The sequence below is a fragment of the Benincasa hispida genome, chromosome 2 (genome assembly GCF_027475165.1).
Source record: "Benincasa hispida cultivar pf3 chromosome 2, pf3_genome.v1.1, whole genome shotgun sequence".
Classification (NCBI taxonomy): Eukaryota; Viridiplantae; Streptophyta; class Magnoliopsida; order Cucurbitales; family Cucurbitaceae; genus Benincasa; species Benincasa hispida.
The window spans coordinates 26954709-26980612 of record NC_143479.1 but is presented as its reverse complement, the minus strand read 5'-3'; the positions used below and the strand labels follow the sequence as shown (position 1 = coordinate 26980612).

At 33.7% G+C, this 25904-nt stretch overlaps 3 protein-coding genes across 10 annotated transcripts; 1 reads left to right on the top strand and 2 right to left on the bottom strand.

The window, feature by feature from the left end:
- The first annotated feature begins 3356 nt into the window (after window positions 1-3356).
- Window positions 3357-6547, top strand: LOC120071212 (alpha/beta-Hydrolases superfamily protein). The gene is made up of 2 exons (XM_039023339.2): window positions 3357-3885; window positions 5911-6547. The coding sequence occupies exons 1-2, from the start codon at window positions 3485-3487 to the stop codon at window positions 6338-6340; spliced, it is 831 nt and encodes a 276-aa protein (XP_038879267.1). The 5' UTR covers window positions 3357-3484; the 3' UTR covers window positions 6341-6547.
- LOC120071211 (nudix hydrolase 20, chloroplastic-like) lies at window positions 5703-17592 on the bottom strand. Of its 7 annotated transcripts, XR_016527745.1 has the most exons (11): window positions 17171-17586; window positions 16924-16988; window positions 16565-16745; window positions 16304-16384; window positions 15086-15211; window positions 14046-14433; window positions 7989-8068; window positions 7767-7882; window positions 7445-7565; window positions 6684-6792; window positions 5703-6172 (listed from the first exon to the last, which is right to left on the bottom strand). XR_016527745.1 is itself a non-coding variant. In XM_039023337.2 (10 exons), exons 1-9 carry the CDS (start codon window positions 17450-17452, stop codon window positions 6723-6725), a joined length of 1122 nt encoding a protein of 373 aa, XP_038879265.1. In that variant the 5' UTR covers window positions 17453-17572; the 3' UTR covers window positions 5703-6172; window positions 6684-6722. The 7 variants fall into 7 exon arrangements, 4 of the variants coding, with proteins under 4 accessions (XP_038879265.1, XP_038879266.1, XP_038879264.1 ...); XM_039023337.2 differs by lacking the exon at window positions 14046-14433 and having other exon boundaries at window positions 17171-17572; XM_039023338.2 differs by lacking the exons at window positions 14046-14433; window positions 15086-15211 and having other exon boundaries at window positions 17171-17572.
- A 1489-nt stretch (window positions 17593-19081) lies between these two features.
- LOC120070809 (nudix hydrolase 20, chloroplastic-like) lies at window positions 19082-24091 on the bottom strand. 2 transcript variants are annotated; one of them, XM_039022692.2, is made up of 9 exons: window positions 23740-24091; window positions 23509-23573; window positions 22980-23160; window positions 22694-22774; window positions 22269-22394; window positions 21349-21428; window positions 21124-21239; window positions 20846-20966; window positions 19082-19362 (listed from the first exon to the last, which is right to left on the bottom strand). In XM_039022692.2, the coding sequence occupies exons 1-9, from the start codon at window positions 24037-24039 to the stop codon at window positions 19293-19295; spliced, it is 1140 nt and encodes a 379-aa protein (XP_038878620.1). In that variant the 5' UTR covers window positions 24040-24091; the 3' UTR covers window positions 19082-19292. The 2 variants fall into 2 exon arrangements, with proteins under 2 accessions (XP_038878620.1, XP_090166967.1); XM_090310841.1 differs by having other exon boundaries at window positions 23736-24084.
- Window positions 24092-25904: the final 1813 nt, after the last annotated feature.

Here is a 25904-nt window from a genome sequence, read left to right as displayed (position 1 = left end):
TTTTTTCTGTTTATATAACTTTAACATCTTAAAAATGCATTACTTTAAATGTTTTCGAACATAAAGTTGTTTATTAAATTTTCCAAATTTATGTTTTCTTTTAAAAAATTACATATTTATAAAGTCAATTAATTTTTTTATTAGAAAAAACATAAAGATACATACATGCACACATCATAACCCCGCAAAAAAAAAAAAAAAAAAAAAAAACTAAGGCCACATGTATATGAATTTTAGAAATTTGACCCAAATTTTTTTCCCAAAAAAGGACCTAAGAAGTTTGATTTTGTGAATCCTACAAAACAATTACCATTTGTTTTAATTACATTTTCTTTCATTATATTTCATAACTCTCCAACAAAAATATCATTTTCAATGAACATGTGTTAATTATAAGATCACTTAAAAAATAATATTTCTATTTCTAGCAATGAAATTATATTTCGTGGCTGAGAATAAATCTGCCGACATTTTTAAAACCAAAATTGAAACGCATAATTTTTATTCCTCCTTTTTTTTTTTTTTTTTTTTTTTTTTTAATTATGATTATTTTCTGTCCCTTTTTTTGATATTAAAAATGCACACAATTATCAACGGTGTATTTTGGGCTTAACTTTTATGAACTCTCAAAATAATAATAATAATAAATAAACATGAATGTAGTTAATTAAATGAATCCTTAATAATAGTAAGGGTTCATAAATATCTAAGCTAAATCTCTTTTTTTTATATATATATATTTTAAGAAGATCCAAAAAAAACAATGGAAATGTTTACAAAATTTGATTATCTTATGCTTCATTTGATAATCATTTTATTTTTTTAAAAAAATCAAGTCCATAGATACTATTTTCACATTCAAATTTCTTTATTTATTATTTTTTTACAAAGGTCTAAAAAATCAAACCAAATTTTGAGAACTGAAAAAAAAATAGCTTTCAAAAAGATGTTTTTATTTTTGGAATTTATCTAAGAATTCAACCATTGTATTTAAAAAATATGCAAATTATTGTAAGAAATATAGATGAAATAAGTTTAATTTTCAAAAACAAAAACAAAAAACTAAGGCTCTATTTGGTAACCATTTTTTTTTTAATTAAGCCTATAGACACTACTTTCACTTTCAAATTTCTTCTTTTATTATCTACTTTTTCACCAATAGTTTAAAAAACCAAGCCAAAATTTGAAAACTAAAAAAAGTATCTTTTAAAAAGTTGTTTTTGTCTTTAAAATTTGGTTAAAACTTCAACCAGTATACTTAAAGATGCAAATCATTGTAAAAAAATGTGGATGATATAAACTTAATTTAAAAAACAAAAATTAAAAACAAAATAATTATTAAACGGCCCAAATGATTAACAAACTGATCCATTATTTTTCCATTTTTAGATTTATGCAAGTGACAGAACTATCCTAACATCTTATTTTTATTTAGAAATAAACCATAATCGAATTGATTTTGTAGGAAAAAGAAACAGTAAAATGCAGTGGCTAAAGAAAAATGCTATATTGTACTTTATTATTACAAGAATAATTATAATGATGTTAATGCATGGTTTTATGATTGAAATTGAAAGTAATTGTGGTACAATATATATAATTAGAAAGGGGACGCTCCTCTTTCGAAGTGATATATATTTTAAGTATATAACAAACTTGGAAGATAATAAAGATTGAATATTCCTAATTATCCATTATTATTGAACTAAATTCATTTCATATCTTTCAAAATGATTATGATAACATGTAAATAATTAAGATATCTAAAAATAAAAAATCAAGTTTCCCTTTTCTGTTAGATAATTAATAAATCGTTACAATTTGAGTTTTAAACTTGTTCATATCTTTGAATTTTTAAAAGTGTCTAATAGATTCTAGAACTTTTTTTAATATTTTATCTATCAAGTTTATGGATTTTTAATTTTGTGTCATTTTGTAAAAAATAATACATATTAGATATAATAATTTGATTTTTGGGTCTAATGAAACTTTAAAACTTTTAATTTTTGTGTCTAAAAAAATCGAAAATTTAGAGACTTATTTAATATTTTAAATGTTAGGCATAAATAGACATACTCGTAATCGGAGTTTAAGGACTACATTTATAAGTAAATCTAATTAGATAAAGTGACTTCTCAAACTAAAATTGTAGTTAAATTTCAATCGTCGACATTTTCATTATTTCCTATAAAAGTTTATGAACATACAAAATAAGCGATAAAATATCATTAATGTAATATAAATTATAAGTATTTTTATTGGTTCAAAATACGGAATGTTTATTTACTAATTTAACATTTTTTTTAAAAAAAAAATTATTAACTTTAACTTTTTAAAAAATAATATCGACTCATATTACCATGACTTAAAACTTCCTCCATGGGCTGTGGTCAAACATATGTTAAATGACTCAGCGGCCAAAGCAATTTTCTTTTTTTCTGAAATTACTTTTATTATTTTTGTGGTTCTAAGCATTTGTCTACGGTCTGCCAGATGATAAAATGAGAAATTTCTCGATGTATTAATCAAAAGATTTGAATCACAAACTCTTAATTACTAACATAATATTATATATTAATTGAGTTATACTCATTTTGACATTTTAATATAGAAATATGGTTTTCATACGACTAATATCACTTAAACATTTTAGTTATGCAATTTATTAGTAGAAATCGAACTACTCACTTTTAAAATAGTAATTAGTATCTTATTGCATTCGAGATCGCTTATTAATCTAATTGTTTCACTGACTCTTTCCTATTAACTTTCACAAATAAGGATTATTAAATGACTGTGGACTAAAGAAGCACATGGACCATATATACTAAAGATGATAAACTAAGTATTAATTAAGAACAATGATTAGGTGTAACCTAGGTTGTTATATCCTCATATAGTATCCTCACCTATTACCTAACAAAAGAAAAATCATTTTTTTTTTTTATGTTGTGATAAGTTTTAATTTAGTAACAAGTGGAGTGCATAAAAATAAGTATAATTCAAAAAAAAAATTATATATAAAAATTTTGGGGCTTTTCAAAAATAGAAAAATATGGAAAATTATATAAGAAATAGCAAAATTTAATCTTATTTTATAGAAGTTGATAGAAGTCTATCATTGATATTATGCGATAGACGCTAATAGAAGTCTATCGATATCTATGAGTGTAGTGTCTATCCGTGATAGAAATTGATAGAAATTTATTATTGATACTATGTGATAGATGTTAATAGAAGTGTCTATCAATATTTTTTTTTATTATTTCCGTAAATAATTTGACAATTTTTATATAGGTGAAAATTTCTTAAAAAAGTATAGCATAAAAAAGAAGAAATATTTAAAGGGGTATAGTTGAAGTTGTTAAGTTTCCAACAACCGCCCTTTCCTATAAAAGAAAGACACAAACACACAACCCATTTTGTTAGTTGTTGTTGGGTTTTAGAGATCAATAATAAAAGGAATAGTAGTAGTAGTGAAAAAATGGTTGTTGTTATGGCCGGGGAAAATGGAAATGGGTCGTTGTCAAGGGCTATGAACGCCAAGATTATGGGTTCGGGAAATGAAGCCATGGTTCTGGCTCATGGGTTCGGAGCCAACCAGTCATTATGGGACAAAATAGTTCCCAAGCTGAGCCAGGTGTATCGAGTTGTTGTGTTTGATTGGACCTTTTCTGGTTCCATTAAGGATCCAAATTTGTTTGATCCTAAAAAATACTCTTCTTATTCTGCTTTTGCTGAAGATTTGATAGCTTTGCTTGATGAACTTGGCCTCACTTCCACTATCTTCCTTGGCCACTCCATGTCTGGCCTTATTGGCTGCCTTGCTTACACTAAAAGACCTGACCTTTTTCGATCTCTCATTCTTCTTTCTTCTTCTCCCAGGTACTTTCTTTTTTCAGTTCAATTTTGGATTCGTTATTTCCTATAATTTTCGTACTTGCATGTTCGTGGCCCATATATGCACATGGATATGAAGATTTGAACTATGTATTTTGTGATCAATGACGTTTTCATATGTCAGTTAAGTTATGCTTGTTTTGACTATTCACACGATGAATTTTATTGTATCAAAGAATTAGTGAATTTATTTGTTTTTTTTCTAACCTTAATTAATTTCAAATTTAGATCTTACCAGTCAATGCTTTTAATTTCAAGCCAAATTCTGGAATTTAACTGCCTAAACTTTTTTTCTCTCTTTTTTTTTTTTCCTTTGCTTTTTTACGTCAACTATGTGTTGAGTTGAAGATTCAAATTCAAGGCCTTTTTGAAGAAAATTTGTAACTAGTTGAGTCTTTAATGAAATTTCAACAATAGCTCTTAGTCTTACTTTGATCCTTTTGTTTTGTTTTTAGAGAAAAAGAAAATCCCTGAAAAAAACAAAAAAAGAAAGTTACACAGGAAAATGAATTTTTTTTAGACCAAAAAGGAAATTATTGTTGGATAACCTAGCTATGTAACAGTTTATTGATGAGATTATTTGGTTGCTTATTTATTTATTTTTGTACGATAAATGTGGGGTGACTCTAATTAAAAAAACTCTTTGATTATTCATACATTTACATGTCAATTGAGCTGCACTCGTTTTGAGTATTTGATTGTTTATTATTTTAGTATTGTTTTGATTATTTTATTTATACCCCCATTAAACATGGCTTCTCATAGCTATGGAAAATATATTCTTATATTAAAGTCCTTGTGGAGTGGTTTTTCCTCTGGGGATAAATATTTGTCATCGCATCTCTTATTATATCATATTATATATTCAAAAGGAGGTTAAGATTTGCATTCGTTTTAATAATTATATATCAATTAGCCTTTTTATTTTATTGTCTCTCTCATTTTCTCTTTCTTCCGTAATAATGGAGGGATGAAAAGACTTGTCATCAATTTTCTTTTCGGTTTATTATAGTATGAGAGAGGAAATTTTTAATGCATATTTTATATGTGCGTTCATTTTGGCTTCATCATTTTAAATTCTTTATTTTATTATAATATAAAGGTGATAGATTTGAATTTTTAATATGGCAGAGTTCTTTTCATTTATTAATAAATTTTGTAATAATTTGTATAGTTGTTTATTATATAGAACTTTTGCCAAACAAATTCGAACATAAAAATAGATAAAATACATAAATGCCTTATTTAAATTTATTTAAGATCGAAAGTTCACCTTTGGCTTCAAGGAAAACTTTTTTTAACTAAATAACAATTAAAAATTGTGTTTGATCATTGTCACTTTTATAATTTTATGGAAATATCAAATTGAATGGTTTTTTTTTTTTTTTTTTTTTTTTTTTTTTTTTTTTTTAATATGACAGGTTCAATAACAATTATTTCTTTTAGTTTTTGAAAATTAAGCTTATTAACACTATTTTCACCTAGAAATTTCAATATTATGTTATTAAACTTTTCCAATATTTCTTAAAAAAAAGTAGGTTTTAAAAGCTAAAAAAAAACTGACATTAGGGTTAATTTCAAATTCTCTGGCTATTATTTTTTGTACATTTAAAAATATAAGATATAAAAATAATATAAAATTTTTATTTTATTATTTTTGTGATCCCCTTATAATTCGAGTGCGAATCAATTTGGTATTTATTACTTATACTAATTAGTTCATCTAATGAAAAATGCGTTAAAAGATTTCACGAAAGTTTGAATTGTTGTTAAAAGTAATATCATAACTCATCAACATAAGCTTTTAATATGGTATTAGAGTGTTTGGAATCATATAATATCCCTTCCACCCTAATTAATATTAATTTTCATTGAATCTTCAACAAATTTTCAAATCACAAGTGAACCGAGTACAAAATATTCGTTAATGGGTGATTTGACACAGAAAAAGGAAGCACTGGAAATTTGGAATATACTATTTCTAACAACATATTAACCATTGTGTTGAAGGTATATGAATACAGAAGACTATGAAGGTGGTTTCAACAAATCGGACATCGATCAAATCATAGCAAATATTGAATCCAACTATGAAAATTGGGCCACAAATTTCGCTTCTCTGGTTGTCGACAAAGCTGATCCTCAATCACTGAGCAGGTTTCAGAAATGCTTGAAAGAGATGAGGCCTGAGGTTGCAGTGCCCTTGGCCAGGACTGTGTTCGGCGTAGATGAAAGAGATATTCTTGAAAAGGTCGACATTCCATGCATCATCCTGCAAACAAAAAACGACATTGTTGTCCCTGCCTCGGTTCCCATCTATATGCAGAAGAAAATCAAAGGAAGTTGCACAGTGCGAGTTATTAACACTAATGGACACTTCCCTCACTTAACTGCACACATCGAGTTGCTTCAAGTTCTTGGTGAAGTCTTGGGCTTTTGACACTCAATAGATCTTTAGTGAAATCTTGGGTTAGAAAAGAAAGTGAATAATGTTGATGAAATTAAGTGAATAATGTCAGTGTGAAGTGTAGTGTGCTTATATTACTGGGGGAGTTGATGAAATTAAGATTGTTTTGCATGTAATGGGCTTTTACGTGTAATTTTGTTGAGGTGTTTTCATTCAATAGATGTACCAAAACTTAGTCTACTTATTTTATTCTCTACAGCCAAGTAAGAAAAGGCAGTTTGTTTGACTTCACAAATATATCTAATGAACAAGAAAGTTCTGCGAAAACAATAAACAACTTATAAGCCATCCAAATTCATTGTTTTATAAGATTAACCTGATTCCTCTCATCAATGCATAGGGCAAATTGTTTTATTCAGAAGCATGTCCCACTTCTCAAACTCTGCAGTAGCTCCAAGTACCCCGAACTTTCAGGCTTAATGTACCTGCAAGTTTTTAAATGAATTAATACAAATAACTGTAGACTTCTTAAGGATACCCTGAAGGAGTGGTAATTAGCCTATACTGGAATTGGTTACACATGGGTAAAAAGATTTAGGACTAAACTGATCAGAATCTGGAGGAAAAAATGGACTCCAATCCACCTGTCTTGACAGTGTTTTTATAATCGGTTTTTTTTTTTGAAAAAAAAAAAATTATTTGGTATCTTATCTAAATTCAATTTCTTTTCTTCAAATTTACTGAATCAATGAATTCAGTAATTAATTTCTATTTGGTGCTTGTTTATGAAAACTATCTTGGAATTGTGTTTAAATTCTATGACATAGAAAGTGAATATTTTAAAAACATTTATTTTTTCTTTTTTATTATTTCCAGAATCAGAATCTGCTCATCTAAAAACAAAGTGAACAACCACGTATTAAAAAATTATGAAGGCATGGAATACAACTATTTTCCATCGTGTCTCCTTGTTAGACCACCAATCAAATACATCCTATGTGGTCTAGAAAAAATTGTACTCATGAGAATTTGGTTGAACCAACGAATATTTACGACCAAAACCTACATTAGAGCTTTAATTAAATCAAATAATGGTCGAGGAACAAAGGTATATTCAGAGAAGATAGTAAAATGTACCCATGTCGAAATAGGAAATCCATAATGACAAGAGAACAATTAGGTTTGAATAACTGTGTCCTCCGTATCACATTTGCAACATTTGCCACAGGCAACAACATGAATCCTTCAACCTCCCCATCTATGAAAAGTACAGTCAGCAAGTTAGTGAAATAAGATTTCATACTATAGAAAAATTTGTAATGAAAAAATAAACAAACAATATGCATGCAGAATATATACACAGGGTCCGACCAAAAAGTGAGTAGTTAGGAGCCAGTCAAATACCTTGTAAGCTTCATATTGAATTGTAATGTAAACGAACATTTATCAGACTACTAACCTTGATTCTCCGGTATAAAGTCCTCAGGAAGCTTTAAATCGTAACAGAATTGAACATCTCTCTTGTAACCATAACCTTTGATGTCCGTGTATGAAATGGCACCAACTGGTATGGCCCTAAAACAAAAGCATCATGTGAAGCCACTAGGTTCACCACAACCATGTAATACATGGAGGTTATATTCGTGTGAAATTATAATTAAATTTCTTGTTAGAAAATTACTCTTTTGATATTGATCTCGGGATGCCTGCTTCCTCCTCACATTCTTTCATCAGGTTCTCCCCACAAGGGATGCCCTGAGGCTGTCACAATCAAAATGTCAGGGTCTAGCTATGAAGATAATAAGAATGGTATTCAGCATTCAAAAGCACATTTCAAACTTTACATCTCCCTTGTCTCTTTTTCCTCTGATTAGTATCCAGGTTTGCATATACAACTACGTTTCAAATCCATAGGCATAAACTTTCTAACTGCTCCGATGAAAATCATCATATTTCACACCCAGTCTCAACTCCATATAACACACTGCTGTTTAACCAATTAATTTATTAATGAGTTGTAAATTGACCACAAAAAAAAAATGGTAGTATAAAAAACTTTCCTGCTCTTTTTTATTAACTTTTACACTTTATTATCCAAATGGATGGTCATACAAAGTAAAGATCGACAATTGTTGTATGCATGAACTAACTTTATCAAACTAGACATGCAGACTAAAAGACAAACAGATTCTGATACCTTATAGCAGGAGTCTGGATGCAATATTACTTACCACTAAGGTCAAAAATATAATTCAGCCTCTAAAGTTTACATGTCTCTAGGCATCAGAATGTTCTGATGGACCCCAAGTTAAGAATGTTTATACTCAAAGAAATAAGAGAAATAAGGGGGGAAGGCAGAAGGGGTAAAGTGATGTAAATAATAGAGAATAAAAGGTTGTTACATATGAGTGGAAATTGAGTGATTGTGTGGGGCTCTTTGAGATTATTCTGTTAGTTGAGTTTTTTCCTTTTAAGAGAGGTTGGGAGGTATAGCTTGTTTTTTTCTCTTTTGTTTTGTAGCTCGTTGAGCATAGAGAGGAAGGGAAGATCTCAAGCTTCCTTGGCTTTGGCCAATATAGTGAACATATAAACTTGAGTACTATCATGTTCAATTAAGCCCTTATTCAATAAAGTCAATGGAATTAAATAAAACAAGGGTAAATATATATTCTTGAAAAGTTAGGGGAAAAAGAAAAAACATTAGAGTTACGTGGAAAACCCTAGATCAGGGAGAAAAAACCACGATAAGAGTTTTTATTTTTAATTCAGATACACAATACACAATACAGGAACAAGTATAAATAACTAAACAATGAGAAACCCTAGACTGATAAAAGACAAAAACGCCCTTAGGGCTAAAATATAATTTCAACACTCCCCCTCAAGTTGGGGCGTAGATGTCAATGAGACCCAACTTACCAACACAGGTGTCAAAAGTCTGTCTGGGTAACCCTTTGGTGAGAACATCCGCAACTTGTTGGCTGGACGAAACATAAGGAATGCAAATGCTACCGTTATCTAGTTTTTCTTTGATGAAGTGTCGGTCAATCTCAACGTGTTTGGTTCTGTCATGTTGAACCGGATTGTGTGCAATATTAATGGCAGCCTTGTTATCGCAGTAAAGTCTCATCGGGTCATGACTTTCTTGATGTAGATCTACCAAAACCTTCTTCAACCAAATCTCTTCGCATATACCCAAGCTTATAGCCCTATATTCGGCTTCGGCACTGCTTCTAGCCATGACGTCTTGCTTCTTACTTCTCCAGGTAACTAAGTTTCCCCACACAAAGGTACAATATCCTGAGGTAGATTTCCTATATGTAACAGAACCGGTCCAGTCAGAATCTGTGTAGGCCTTGATACACCTTTTATCATGCTTTCTGAAAACCAAACCCTTTCCAGGAGAAGACTTCAAATACCTCAGGATCCGTGTGACTGCCTCCATGTGTCTTTCACATGGAGCCTGCATGAACTGATTGACCAAGCTAACTGCATATGATATATCAGGTCTAGTATGTTACAGATATATCAGTTTTCCCACAAGCCGTTGATATCTTTCTTTGTTTATAGGAACATCATCTGCTGACTCTATCAGATTGAGGTTGGCTTCTACAGGTGTATCTGTAGGTTTACACCCTGTCATTCCAGTTTCTTTTAACAAATCGAGTGTGTATTTCCACTGAGACACTGAGATCCCTTCTACTGATCTTGCTACCTCCATTCCTAGAAAATATCGCAAGGTACCGAGATTTTTTATCTCAAACTCATCTACCATTTGTCGTTTCAACCTGTCAATTTCTGCTGAATCATCTCCTGATCGTATAATATCATCAACATAGACAATCAATACTGTTATTTTTCTTGGTGCTGACTTCTTAGTGAACAAGGTGTGATCTAAATGCCCTTGAACAAACCCCTGAGATTTAACAATGGTGGTGAATCGATCGAACCAAGCTCTAGGGAACTGCTTCAATCCATACAAGGATTTTTTTTAATTTGCACACCTGATTACCAAACTGGGCTTCAAAACCTGGAGGTGGGTTCATATAAACCTCTTCTTCCAGTTCATCATTCAGGAACGCATTTTTCACATCCAACTGATGGACAGGCCAGTCTTGATTAACAGCCACATAAAGGAGGACACGAATAGTGTTAAGTTTTGTCACAGGTGAGAAGGTTTCTGAGAAATCCACTCCATACGTCTGAGTGAATCCTTTTGCAACCAATATGGCCTTATATCTGTCGAGAGTTCCATCTGACTTGTATTTGACAGTAAACACCCACTTGCACCCTACGGTTTTGTGCCCTCTCGAAAGACTAACCAGATTCCATGTTCTGTTAGTGTCAAGGGCCCGCATCTCCTCCATAATTGCACCTCGCCATTCAGGAATTTCCAGAGCCTTGTGCACATTGCCCGGAATTATCACATTATCCAGACTGGTGGTGAAAGCTCTAAATCTCGTAGACAGTTTACTATAAGACAAGAAGCTTGTCATAGAGTGTTTGGTGCACGACCTAGTACGTTTTCGCAGAGCTATCGGCAAATCCAAGGTAGCATCAACCTCAATCTCATTGGTCTTGTCAACCTGTTGATCTGTACCCAACTGTTGTTCATTTTCAATCCCCTAAGCACCACTGGGCGCTTCATTATTGCCATCATCCCTGACCTCACTATCATCATCTCTTACTTCACTTGAGTCCCCTATATCACCATCAACATACTCATTGTCATTATGACTAGGGGTACCTTGAACCTGAGCCCGTTCCCCTTCTGACTCTTGAACACCTTCCGGCGGAGCAACAGGGGAAACAATTTCGGGAACCATTTCCTTTCGGAGATGCTTCCTATAGTAGGTTATCCAAGGCACTTGTTTTGTAGGAAGGATAGGTTCATTTGTTTCTGTTTTAGGGATAGGTTCAGGAAACAAGTCTAAGGGAACAAAGTAGGTGGAAGTGTTAGCCTCTTCACTCGAAGTCTCCCTCTGAAGAGGACTAACGGGAAAGAATGGCTTGTCCTCCAGAAATGTGACATCCATGGTGACAAAATACTTTCGAGAGGAAGGCTGAAAGCACTTGTAGCCCCATTGATGGAGCGGATAACCAACAAAGACGCATTTTTGGGCCCTAGGAGCAAATTTACTTTAATGAGGACCATGATTATGGACGAACACGGTGCACCCAAAAACTCTAAGAGGAACCTCAGGGAAAAGGCGAGTGGACGAGATGGATTCTTTAAAATGTTCTAAGGGGGTTTGGAATTTGAACACATAGGAGGGCATCCGATTTATGAGATGAGCTGCAATAAGAACAGCATCCCCCCATAGATACGAAGGTAAGGATGCAGGTATCATGAGGGATCGGGCTACTTCAATGAGGTGGCGATTTTTCCGTTCGACCACCCCATTCTGCTGAGGTGTATAGGCACAGGAATTTTGGTGGACAATTCCTTTCGCGTTTAAGAACTCACAAAGGGTCATTAACAAATTCACGCCCATTGTCACTTCGAAGAATGGCGATTTTGGTATTGAACTGGGTTTCGACGGAGGTGTAAAACTGTTGAAAGACCGTCGTCACTTCAGACTTGTCTGTAAGAAGAAACACCCATGTAAAACGAGTGTGATCATCGATGAAGGTAACGAACCACCGTTTACCTGATACCGTTGTGACATTTGAAGGGCCCCAAACATCACTATGTATTAGGTGGAAGGGCCGGGAAGGTTTGTAGGGTTGTGAGGTAAAAGACGCCCTAGGCTGCTTAGCACGGATACAAACATCACACGACAAAGATGACACATTCATATTACGAAATAAATGGGGAAATAGATATTTCATATAATGAAAATTTGGATGTCCAAGACGAAAATGCCATAATAAGAAATCAGTTTCAGAAATAGTAAGAGAAGACAGTAAACAAGTGCTAGATAAACTCCTAAATGAAGCATCGTCGGAAAGAAAATAGAGCCCCCTATTGTGCCGGGCAGTGTCAATCATCTTCCCCGAGCTCAGGTCCTAAAACAAAACATTATCTGGTGAGAACACAACTTTGCAGTTCAAATCTCTGGTTAACTTACTGATTGATAGCAAATTATATGATATTTTTGGCACATGTAAGACATTATGCAAAATCAGTCCTTGAAGTGGAGATAAATGGTCCTTTCCTGCAACGGGGGCAAATGACCCATCTGCAATTCTTATTCTCTCATTTCCAGCACTTGGATAATAGGAGAGGAATTGGTCAGATGATCCAGTTAGATGGTCCGTTGCTCCGGAATCAAGGATCCAGGATTCATCTCCCTCAGCAAAGAAACTAAAGGAATGGGGAGTACCTGACTATGCAATATTGCCGATTCCAACTGTACCTGGATCCACCTGGCTCGTCCCTGGAGGGGCACCATCAACAGCTTCACTAACGAAGGCGCGACTGGACTTAGATTTGTTGTTCAAAGGACGCCACTTGCTATTTGGAGGTCGGCCATGTAATTTCCAACATTGATCTTTCGTATGCCATGGTTTCTTGCAATGCTCACAAATTGGAGGGTTCTTTCCATTCTGTTTGTCATTTTCTGAACCCGATGACTTGACTCCAAACGCAGTAGAGTCCAGGGTATTAGGCGTTGTACCATTCATAGCGCTGGTTCGATCTTCCAATCTGACCTCTGAGCAAACTTCCATCAGGGACGGCATTGGTCTTTGTCCCAAAATTCGGCTCCGAACACCATCAAACTTCGAGTTTAAGCCAACCAGAAAATCATAAACACAGTCAGCCTCCTTAATCTTCGAATACTGAACCCCATCAACTGGGCAATTCCAAACTATTTCCCGACATAGATCCATCTCCTGCCACAACAGTGATAATTTATTGAAATAGGATGTTACGTCGAGTGTCCCTTGCTTGCACTCATGCACCTGTTTTCTCAAGGCATAAAGACGTGAAGCATTCTGCCTCTTCGAGTAAAGTTTCTGGACAACTTCCCAGATATCCCGAGCAGAAGCTGAGTAAAGAAGAGGCTTACCGATCTGAGGCTCCACACTATTTATTAAAATTGAGCAAAGGAAAGAATCCTCCCCCTTCCATATCCGTTCCTGAGGATTCCCGGGGTTTGGTCTGGGTATTTCTCCTGTTAAATACCCGAACTTGTGCCGCCCCTCGAGAACCATCCTCATAGATTGTGACCAAGAAAAATAATTTTGTCCATTAAGTTTTTCGCTAATGGAAATTCCTGCAGAATTGCCTACAGACCTAGACATAATGTTTGTGAAAGGTAAAGTAGGGTAAGTAGTTACCGGAATTTCTGAACATAACGGAACCCCCGGGTATGTATCTGGTAGAAAATCTATTGAAGGATTGACCGAAGATCTAACAGCTGCTCCAAGTGCAGAAATTTGGTGTTGAAGGTTTGCCAGTTGCTGTTGAACACTAACAGTCCCACCATGAATCTTGTAGGTTATTTTTGCCCATAAACCCCTGAAGATATCGTTTCTATCAGTGTGGGAAAACCAACGGGAGGAGCTGGCTGACCAGAGGAAAAATAGTGGGAGACAAGAAGTTGCTGTAAAGGGTTCGGCTGGATCGGGTTTGGTTGGACTGGGTGGTTCAAATGATGTTGTGGGTTCTGGTAGACTGATATATCGGGCATATTCAGAGGGCATGGAAAACTCGATGATGAAGGAAGACTCGAAGATGGAAGATTTGATGGGTAGATAGAACTAGGTAACGCCAGAAGGGAGAAAGACTAACCTGAAACACTTCCGCCAGTGGGATCTGGAGCGGAATCAGCAGCTGTAAAACCCCGCGGCTGGAAAACATAGGAAGTCGACGGTGGACACTCGTATCTGGGCTGGGCTAATGGCGGATGGTCGAGTCTCGACGGCAGTGGCGGCAGTGTGGTTGAAGTCGTCGTTGGCAGTGGTGGGGGTCCTCCGACGGCAACGACGACAATAACGGCTGGATCAATTAGGGCTGGTTGAATCTGAATCGGTCCAAGTAATGATCGTAGGTATTGATCGACGGTAGCCCTAATTTCAGCACTGTTAGAGTTTTCTCTTGGAGTTCCATCCCTTACTAGAGTCGATGACTGAATCTCTTCTATTCCAGCGACGTTTTCATCACCATGCTCTGATACCATCTTGAAAAGTTAGGGGAAAAAGAAAAAACACTAGAGTTACATGGAAAACCCTAGACCAGGGAGAAAAAACCACGATAAGAGTTTTTATTTTTAATTCAGATACACAGTACACAATACAGGAACAGGTATAAATAACCAAACAATGAGAAACCCTAGACTGATAAAAGACAAAAACGGCCTTAGGGCTAAAATATAATTTCAACATATAATATATATATATATATATTATCTTACTATATAAGGAGTTCGGATTTTTTTGACTAAATAGGATGAGATGGATGTAAAACATTCAAAAGACTTTGGCTCATAGAAAATAATATTTTTAAATTTCATGTCACCATTCTTTTTCAATTTCAACGAATAACATGAATTTCATTGAAGTATTTTGATATTTCAAGGCTAAAATTAACCCTTGCAACTTTGAAAACACTATGAACCAAATTGAAAAAGGGTTTGAAGGCTAGATATACTAACCTACTGGAAAGTATCTATAAGACTAAAAACATCTAGCAGAAGAAATGAAAAAGGTTAAGGGAACTAACACACATACCATCCAATCATGAAGAAAAGCAGAATAGTCGTTACTTTTCACATTTTAACGGGACAGAAGCACATGAAAAGAGACTTGCAACAGCTATTACTTATTACATACCAGCCCTCCAGCTACTAAATGATCCAACATTCCAGGAAAAGTTGGCTTCGTTTGACTTCTTTTTGCAACCCACAAAAACTTTTTCCCTTCCTTCTCAACATAACCATTCATATGAACTCCATAAACCTGTGCTAAGAAAAGCGCCAAGAGAAGGCAGGTAAAAGTTAGAGAAACCAAGCCTTGGAATAATATAACTTTCCGTTATCTTCAACCAAGCAGCCAGTTTCCATCTCCGACATGCACATTCAACAATAAATTTCACTTCAATGTCTAGGCTCTTCTTTTGTAAGTATATCAGAAGTGTATGAACAACTCGAGAGAGCAGCTATAGTAATGTATGCTTTACCCTACTCAAAAAGAATTTTCCATTTACACCATTGCATTGAGAGAGATTCTATATAACCCTTCAAAAATTTTCACTTATCCTGCAAAAGTAATATTAAGAAAAATGCCCTCTTAAGCTACTTTGAGGCATGCCCCAATCATTTTCTAGTGAACCATAACATTGAGGAGATAAGGCTAAGAGATTTTTCTTTTAGGTACGGTTGGTAAAATGAACTTTGGCATGAGCTAAGAAGCATAAGAAAACTCTGATCCTTTTGGAAACTTAGATTTCCATAGTAGTTTATTGTTGGCAAACACTGCAGGACAGGTATCCACCATGGTGGTAAGATGATCCATCATAGAATCTCAAGAAAGGTTCTTGATTTATCCAGGTACCAATGGCAAACCCTGCAATACTCTCACCATCCAACGAGTCAATTCATCAATTTAAGTAAACAAATCCATTCCCCGATACTCCCAGTACTAAAATTCCCTCTTATACCACTTCCCATACATCTTTTATACATTTGTGTGTGTGCGCACGTGCGTCACATTTCTATGATTAAATCTCTGATCGAGACAGAAAATTAGCATGTGTGAAAGAAAAGCAGTTGCCAAGTAAAATTCTTTTAGCACCAGAAAGTTTGCAAAATCATCCGCTACTTCAAATCTTAGTATTCAGAATGAGTCCATGACTATAAATATAACTGGTTCCAATTTTTTTGGGACCTCACAACGAAACTTGTGCAAACAGATTCAACAAATCAAATGGCCTGCTATTCTCAAGGGCCTAACAAAAAGCAGGATCAAAATATAGCTACTGAAGTGCGTTTCACAAAATTAGAACAAAGTTTTGAAAATTTCCACAAAGCAGTAAAAAGGGAACATTCGTACCTTTATTCCAAAATAAGGGGCTGCGGCACGTTCGAGTGAGAAAAAGTTCGGGGCACCAAAGGACGAAGTAACAGGGTATAGCTGATAGAATTCATGGTTATCCACAGTTAGCCACAAGAAGTACTGTCTTCTTCTAAATTTACCATTCTAAAAAGGACCAATTTATTTCAACCGTTAAACAGAAGAAGGCAATTCTTTTTTCTTTTTTTAATTTCCAATGCAACAGTTGCAAGCGGATATTGAAAAGTAGTGTAATTGTACCTCGTTCCGTGTACCTGGAATGACTTTTTCACCTAAGCATTTAACTACATCTCCAACTGCAAGCGTCCTATCCTTGGGTGTCTTCAACGATTCATGCAAGGTCAAGTAAGCGCCAAATTTAACAGAATCGTCTCGGGGGAAGGTAAACACATTCGGATATTGTTTCAGGTGTTTAGCGAAACTGCATAAGTTACATTTAAACAAACCACAAACCGGTTGAACCTATCGATTGTATATAGCAACTGTACACAAGCTAAATTTGATAAAATGAGTGCAAACAAATGGCATTGGCCACACAGATGGATCATATTTTAAAGGTAAGAAGTGTTATGCAGAAAGATATAACGCAGAAGCCTCACCCGTGGTGGACGTAGCCAACAATTTGGTCATCGATGACAAAGGGAAGAATTTCAGATTGCGTATCCTGTAAGAAAATTTTAGTCGATTCCAAACCGACATGGAACAACATTTCGTTAGTCTATAGCTTTTACTCCGCTGAATTTAAAATGTAAAAGGAAGTAACGCGTACAATTGCTACCGGAATGAATGATTTTACGTCTTTCGTTTGTACAGCGAAACAAAAAAGAAAAGGAGAAAGAGACCTACTGATCCGCGATTGCAGAGCTTGACCTTCTCGAAATAGCCCGTCAGATCTGAAGGATCGTCCTGAAAGCTTTCTGGTAAAGAAACATGGACAACGTCGTCCCAAGTGAAACTGCCGGCGGCGACCGATACGGAACGAGAGGCGACGGATATCGAGTGGAGTAGTGTTGGCCGAAATGTAGACGTCATTGGATACGTCGTCCGGGAAATTGTTGAAGCATTGCAAAAGGAAGAGACAGTGGAGAAGTTACGAAAGCTGTGTGTAGCCATAGATTTGTACGCCATGGAGTTGGATTTGAACAAACGTCGCCGGAATTACCAGAGCAGATAGCCAAAAATTGAACGCTAGTGTTATCTTGACAGTAGGACTTCTCAGGGCATAGTATATTTGGTTACCTTATAAATTAAGTTATACAATAAATTTAAGGATATCTTTGGCTTCATTTTGAAAAAAAAAAATTCATGAAATAAGTTTAAGTTTAGGAGACACGCTTCCAATCAAGTTTTAGAAAATTGATTGGGTAGTTTGTTTAATTTTTAAAATTACTGAAATATGTTCCATACTTCTCTACCTCACTTTCACTATTTGTTGTTGGTAGCATCGTCCTTCTATTCTTTAATATTTGATTAAAATATGTTCCATAGTCCTTCTACTATCACCTCCAACCATCTTTGATCACTGTTATTGGCCGACCTCCGATGACCACTATTCGCTTTTGTAGTCGTCATTTATAGTAGTTTGACATTAATAAAAAGAATCTAATAATAAATCAAACAAATTTATATATTAAAATCACTTTTGAGAAACCATTGTCAAATACAAGTGTTTTCTTTATTAAAAAAAAAAAAAAAAAACCGTTTTTATCCAAAATTGTTTAAATGAAAATGAACCTTTAAAAAACACTTTTTTCCAAGTTAAAGCCAACTAAGCCCCAAGTCATAAATTATAGTGAGTGTGAGTATACTCAACAAGCAAAGATATATATATATATATATATATTCTTGATAAAAAAAAAAAAAAAATCAATCCTTCACCTTCAATTATTTTTCTTCTTTCTATATCACTGATCAAATTTGGTTCGTTCCTAGTTTTAAAAGAAAAAGTTTGATTTATTGACCAAAGTATTCTTAAAATTTTAAAATACAAATTATCGTGAATAACTCATCCACATAAATTTTTAATATAGTATCAAAGCATAAGATCATGTATTTTAGCTCATGTAATATCATTTCTTCTTTTTAAAGGAATGTGAATAATGTAAAAGTAGATGCAAAATTGACAATTGATATATGAAATCTTAGGTTAGAAAAGAAAGTTGAATAATGTAAAAGTCAGTGTGTGTTTATAGTTGATTTGTTTCAATTTGTAACGGGATTTCAGGTGTAATTTTGTTAAGGACTTAAAAGGTGGGTTTTCATTCAATAGATGTACCAAAAACTTAGGTCTTCTTATTTTATTCTCCATAGCCAAAGTAACGCAGTTTGTTTGCCTTTATAAATACATCTAATAAGCAAGAAAGCTGTTGAAAAATAATAAACAATTAAACCATCAAATACATCCACTATTATATCAGATAGCCAACGATCATACTTGTAGTGCTACCAAAGAAAAGGTGACAAGGTAAGACGTCATTCTATTTATCAAGTTATTTTCATTTAGAAGATCTATCAAACTTGGCCCTCAGGTGCCTCCATGCTTGTTTCAAGTTCAATCAGATGAGATATACTAAAAAGATGATGCTATTTTATTCTTTATCCCACTAATCCGAACATAGTTTATAGATAAAACTATCAAATACTTCTTTAATGTCGATTGTTCAATCTCTACCTTGTAATTGTTGAATAACAAAAATAACTTTTTTTAAAAAAAATGAAAACCTTATTCTATGCCCAAATACATTGATAGAGCCTGAATGAGCAAATTCCGACAAACTAATAAACAATATAAACCATCCTCGATTTTTCAATAAGACTGACCACAGGTTTTTTTTAGTACAACAATTGAAGTAGGGAGATTCGAACCATGAAACTCGTGGTTTCTAATACACTCGAATGTCAATTGAACTATACTCGTCTTGGAGAATGACCATAGTTTTCACATTTATAATAAGGCGGATGATTTTATTTAGAAGCAGGTTCCACTCTTCAAACTTTGCAAGAGCTCCAAGTACCCTAAACTTTCGGGTATGATGTACCTATAATTTTTCAAAGGAAAAATACATTAATTGTAAGCAACTATACACTCCCTTAAGAATGCCCTCAGCAATAGGAGTGTTCAAATGACCCGACAATCTGAACAACACAGACTATCAATCCAAATTAGAAGAGTTGGTTGGGTTAGTTTTAATTTTTTGTTGAGTTAGATTGAATTTTTTATGTTTTTTTTCGAGTTGGGTTGGGTTCTGGTTTACTTTTAAAAATTCGGGTTGACCCAACCCAACCCGAATTTCTAATATATATATATATATATATATATAATTTATATATATTTTTATGATTTTTGTATGAAGTTTGTAATAAATATCTTGGATTTTGATATTTAACCTTTCAGTTTTATGAAATTTTAATTATCAGTATGTGTTGTACACAAATTTAAATATTGTAAGTTAATAAAAAAATGTAATAAAAAAGAAAAGAAAAAGAATAAATAACCCGACAACCCAACCTAATCCAAATTTTAAGGATTAGGTTGGAGACCTTATTAGGGTCATTCGGCTTGTCAATCCGACCAACCCGAATTTTAGGTTGGTCCATAAAATCTCTCCAATCCAACCCAACTCATGTACACTCCATTGGAAATTATTGTTGATTTAAGAAATTTTGTACCTATTACAAATCGTTTAAATCCATGATTTTTTATGGAAAATTTTCAGAAATGGCTCTTAAAATATTTCAAACTTTCAAAACTAGCATCTATTTAGAAAATTTGTTGAAATAATTTTTCTCACTTCATCTTGACCAAGATTGACCACCGAGATTTGCATAAAAAAATTATTTTTTCATCTCATGGATTTTAGACTCGACAAAGTCTCAAATTAACACCAGGATTCTATTAATTTTTCCAAATATATTATATAATCTTTCCAAATCTTATACCAAATCTTATATCTTTTCAAAATTTCTCCAAATTCAATTATCTTTACCAAACATAATATCAAATTTTGAGTAATTTTTCAAAATTAATTTTCTATTTCCACAATTATCTGGATTTCCAAATTTTCAAATGAATTTACAAATTATGCAAATGAATTTTCATCTCAAGCAATTGCACTGTCGTTTTTAAATTTTGGAAAAGATCAAATTTTGCACAAAAATTGTAAAATTTCAAGAAATATATAAAATCCCGGAGTTAATCCTGCACAAAATTTTATTAAGAAAGCCCAAATATATAGAATCTCGAGGTTGTTCGAGATTTAACTGGAAAAGCCCAAAACATTTGGTACGATGAAAAAGTTAATTTTTTTCGTCTAAATCCTGATGGTCAATCTCAGATGAGATAGATCGAGAAAAACTATTTCAACAAATTTAAAACGGTGTTATTTATGAAAGATAGAAAGTTTAGGAGGCTAATTCCGACCCTTTCTCAATTTTTACCACTAAGATCAACAAAACTCGTAATTTAAGCAGGTAATGGTCGAGAAACAAATTTAAAGCCATGGACAAAATAGTATATAATACCCATGTCGAAATAGGAAATCAATGATGACAAGAGCACAATTATGCTTGAATAACTGTGTCCTCCGAATCACATTTGCAACATTTGTCACAGGCAACAACCTGAATCCTTCAACCTCCCCATCTGCCATAAGTTTAGTCAGCAAAATTTAGTGGTTTCGAATTTCTAACTAAGATTTGTATTTAGAGGTATTTGGAGCGGTCTAGATTAAATTCAATGTAAGAGACCTCATCTAAATTTTGAATGATCATGTAAATGAAAATTGATCATGTTAACTAACCTTGATTCTTCGGTATAAAATTTTCAGGAAGCTTTAGATCGTAACAAAATAGAACATCTCTCTTGTAACTATAATCCTTGATGTCTGAATATGAAACGGCACCAACTGGCATGGCCCTGAAAAAAAAAAGCTTTATAAAGTCACCAGGTTTACGTCTACCATAGCCATGTAATACAAGGTTAGACTAATAATGTGACATTATAATTATTTTTGTTATGAATTTACTTATTTGATATTGATCTTGGTATGCCTGCTTCCTCCTCACATTCCTTCATCAGATTCTCTCCGCAGGGGATGCCCTGAGGCTGTCACTAACATATCGTCAGGGGCTGGTTATAAAGGTACGATAATAATCATGATGTTCAGCATTCAAGTGCACATTTCTAACTTCTAATCTCCCCTGTTTTTTCCCCATTTCATCAGTATCCAACTTTTCTTATGCATTTCTCAAACCCTGTTTGGGCAGATTCTCTACTGCTCGTAGGAAATTATAAAAATTCACCCGTCTCAGCCAGAAATATAAATGTGTCAGTATCAGAACCTAGCTAATTTTGTAATTAACTATCCAACCTTATCATTCAAACAGAAAGTCAAATACAACTAAAAATCATCAGTGTAGCCTGCCTTAACTACATTTAACAAAACAGAGCAAATACGAGTCGACTGAAACTTAAACAGGCTCAATTTCACATAAAGGAATGCAATTCTAGAAAGCGTCTTTCATATAATTACATGCATAAGAAACAAAAGGGAATAAGAAAACAGAAATTTTATCCTCAGTCAATCGGAAAACTTTGCAAGCCTGTGTTTGAAAAATGGAAGGAGAAAGCAATTGTCAAATTATTAATATAATTAAATTTACCATAACTTATTAATAAATTCTTTTGTTGATAGATGATTCAACATAGTATCGAAATCGAAGATCTTGTGTTCAAACTTCAAACCTATGTAATGTCATTTTCTCGTCAATTACTATTGATTTTCACTTTTTAGATCTTTTACAAATATTCAAGTCCACAAGTTTGAGAAAATGTTAAAGTATTTATATAATTAAAACCATGGGAGGAAACCGCTTTTTTTTTTTTTAACATGAGATGTGACATGCAAGAAAACTAAACAACAGTTAAATATTGTCAATTACACACCAGCCCTCCAGCTACTAATTCATCCAGCATTCCAGGAAATGTTTGCTTCATTTGACTTCTTTTTGCTATCCACAAAAATTTCTTCCCATCCTTTTCAACATAACCATTCATCTGAACTCCATAAACCTGTGCTAAGAGAAGCACCAAGAGAAGGCAGGTAGAAGTTAGTTAGAGAAATCAATTAGTGGAATAGTTACTTCCAGCAATGTAGGCAGAATTGAATAGTACTGCAAAAATTACTTGAGATTTTGTATTTATATTGAAAAGGACGATCATATATTAGTAGGTTTCAACTTTATCTAGACCTAACAACCAAACTTGTATAAACATATGACATATTGCCTAATTCTTTGAGAGTTTATTACGGAAAAATAGAACAAGAAAATAGAAGTTCCCATAGTGCTGTAGAAGGGGAAAATTCACACCTTTATTCCAAAATAAGGAGCTGCTGCACGTTCAAGCGAGAAAAAAACCGGCCCACCAAAGGATGAAGTCACAGGGTACAGCTGACAGAGTTCATGGTTGTATGCTGTTAGCCACAACAAGCATTATCTTGTTCTAAAGTACCTATTCTAGAACGGAACAGCTTATTTGCGCATTAAACTGAGGAAGGCGATTATATTTTATATACAATGTCACAGTTACGATCCAAACAGCCAGGCACTGAGAAATATTTTAATCCTTGCTTTACATTGGAATTACAAGCAGTACCTCATTCCTTGTACCAGGAATAACTTCTTCACCCAAGCATTTGACTACATCTCCAACTGCATGCGTCCTATCTTCCGGTGTCTTTAGCGATTCATGCAATGTTAAACAAGCGCCAAATTCAACAGAATCATCTCGGGGGAATGTAAACACATTGGCATACTTCTTCAGGTGTCTACCGAAACTGCATAAGTTACATATCCATTGAATTTATCCATAACACACTATTAAATTAACGATTAACCCAAAAACTTAAGCCAGACGAAGACAAATTGAATATTATATAGATCCCAGTCTCGAGTAAATATTACAAGAGTTTGAACATTTGACCTCCTGTACCACGTGCTGTTATACAGTATTAAATCACCAATGGACCCAAAAGTTTAAGTTAATGGGTGAAAGTAAATTTAATATTATATAATCTAATACACACAACCTACTTTGATCAAACAGTACGAACAAGTAGCATGGACTACAAGAAGAGATGATATCTTCGATGTGCGTAGGAAAAAGAAAACAGTAGGAACCTCACCCGTGGTGCACATAACCAAGAATTAGGTCATCGATGACAAACGGAAGAAATTCGGATTGCATATCCTGTTAGAAAATTTAATCAATTCAAAACAGATATGGAACTGCATTTCAATCAATCTATAGCTTTTCCTGCGCTGAATTTGAAATAAAACGAATTAAAGCAAACAATTACTGCCGAAATACATACTTAGAACATTCAAACATAAGGAAAAAGGAGAAAGAGACCTACTGATCCGCGATTGCAGAGCTTGACCTTCTCGAAATAGCCTGTAAGATCTGAGGGATCATCCTGAAAGCTTTCTGGCAAGGAAATGTGGACAGCGTCTTCCCAAGTGAAACTGCTGCTGGTGACCGATACAGAACGAAAGGCGAAGGTCATCGAACGAAATGTAGGTGGCGTTAGGAACCTCGTGGGGGAAAACATGGAAGCATTGCAGATTGAAGAGAAAGCGTGAGAGATACAAAATGTGTGTGAAGCGAGAGATTTGCAGGCCATGTGTGGAATTGGAGGAGAGGTAGCCATAAGCATTAACTACCAGAACAGATAGCAAAAAATCGATGAATAGGCGTCGTGGAACTCATCTTTTTAAAATCAAGGCTTAAATACTACTTTTTTTTTTTTTTTTTTTTTTTTTTTACTTTGGTTCTTTATCCTCTTATTTCTCTTTTAAAGTACTTTAATTTGTTTTGGTCTTATATTTTTAAAATATGGTTTAAATTTTTTTTAGTCCATAAACTTTTAAATTTTGATTTATTTTTCTCCTAAATTTTTACAAATATCTACTTTAGTCCTTGAATTTTTAAAAAGTATTTATTTTGGTCCCTATGGTTAGAATTATGTTAACATGTTAAAGATAAAATAAAATCTATTTAAGGATAAAATTGCATCTAACATAGATTGAATAAGATGAGGTGAAGTAAAATATCAATAACCAACGTGTCAAAATAGTGAACAACGAAAATCTTAGACACAAAAGGACTTTTGAGATCACCTACAGAAAATCGATTTATCACCTCATTCAAAATTGAAACCCTCAATTTTTTTAGCATGACTAACTTATTTGACAGTTTAGTCATCTAAAAATACAAGTCATTTCACTGTTATGTTTAAGAGTAAATAAAATCTTAATAGCAAGAACTAAATTAAGCACTTTTTAAAAGTGCAAGGACTAAAATAGACGTTTTTTAAAGTTTGTAAACCAAAATAAAATAAGATTCAAAGTTCAAGAACCAAAATAAGATTTAAACCTTCAAAATATTCATTTTGGTCCTATTTTCAAAAGGATTTATTTTGGTCCTTATACTTTTTAAGGATGATTCATTTTGGTTTTTAAACTTATAAAAAGGGATCAATTTAGTCTTTCAAAAATGAAACTAAAAATGTAAATAAAGTGACGAAAATTGTCAAAAGTATGTGCAGAGGCCAAAATCAACCAAAATTAAAAGTACATGATCAAATTAACCAAGGTTCAAAGTACAAGGATTAAATGAATTAAAGTAAAATAATAATATAAAGATTGAAATGAACATTTTAAAATATAGGGACCAAAATGAACTAAAGCTAAAAGTAGAAAGATCAAAGTTTTGATTAAACCTAAAACCAAATTGGAATACAATCTCAAAAGGGGCAATTGCAGAAATTTAAAAAATGTTTTTAAAAATTAGGCCGGTGTCCCATGTTCATGGATTTTTAAAAAATGTCAAAAATCGATAAGCTCAGCCCAATTTCACTAATGGATTGAAAAGAAAAGATCGAAAATACCCTTACGCATTTGAATAAGTTTGCACTCACTTTTTCATCTTCACGTAACTTTGGGGTTTGTTGTAGCCTACAACGTCGATTCCTTCTTCTCCCATACCAACTCCAACGGAATCTCCACCTACTCCTGAAAGTTTTTCTCCTACTCCGACCAGTCCTATTGTCTTCCGTTGAGGTTTTGGTACTGGTGCCTAGCAAGAAGGAGTCCAAGAAGCACAAAGCACCAGCTCCTTCTCTAAGGTTTCTTGGTCCACTTGCGCCTCCTTCCGAAGCCTAACAGCTACGAAGCACAGATACTTCATGTGAGGCAAAGAATCAGTATCAAACACGTATCGAATACCGATACTTTCAGATACTTCCCAGATACGTATCTAACATGCGATTTGACGTATCTATACTTTCAGATACTTTCCAGCTACGTAACTGACACGTGATTTGATGTATCTATTTCTATGCGTATTTTTTTCTTAAGAAAAAAGACAAGTAACTCATCTATCTTTCCCAATCTAAAATTAGGCAACTTATTTAAAAAGCTCACTACTCGAGTCCAAAACTAAAAGAAAAAAAATGACAGACCAAACCCCAGATTAAAATCATCTAATCTCCATTTTCACATTTGAATCCCCACAAAGTCT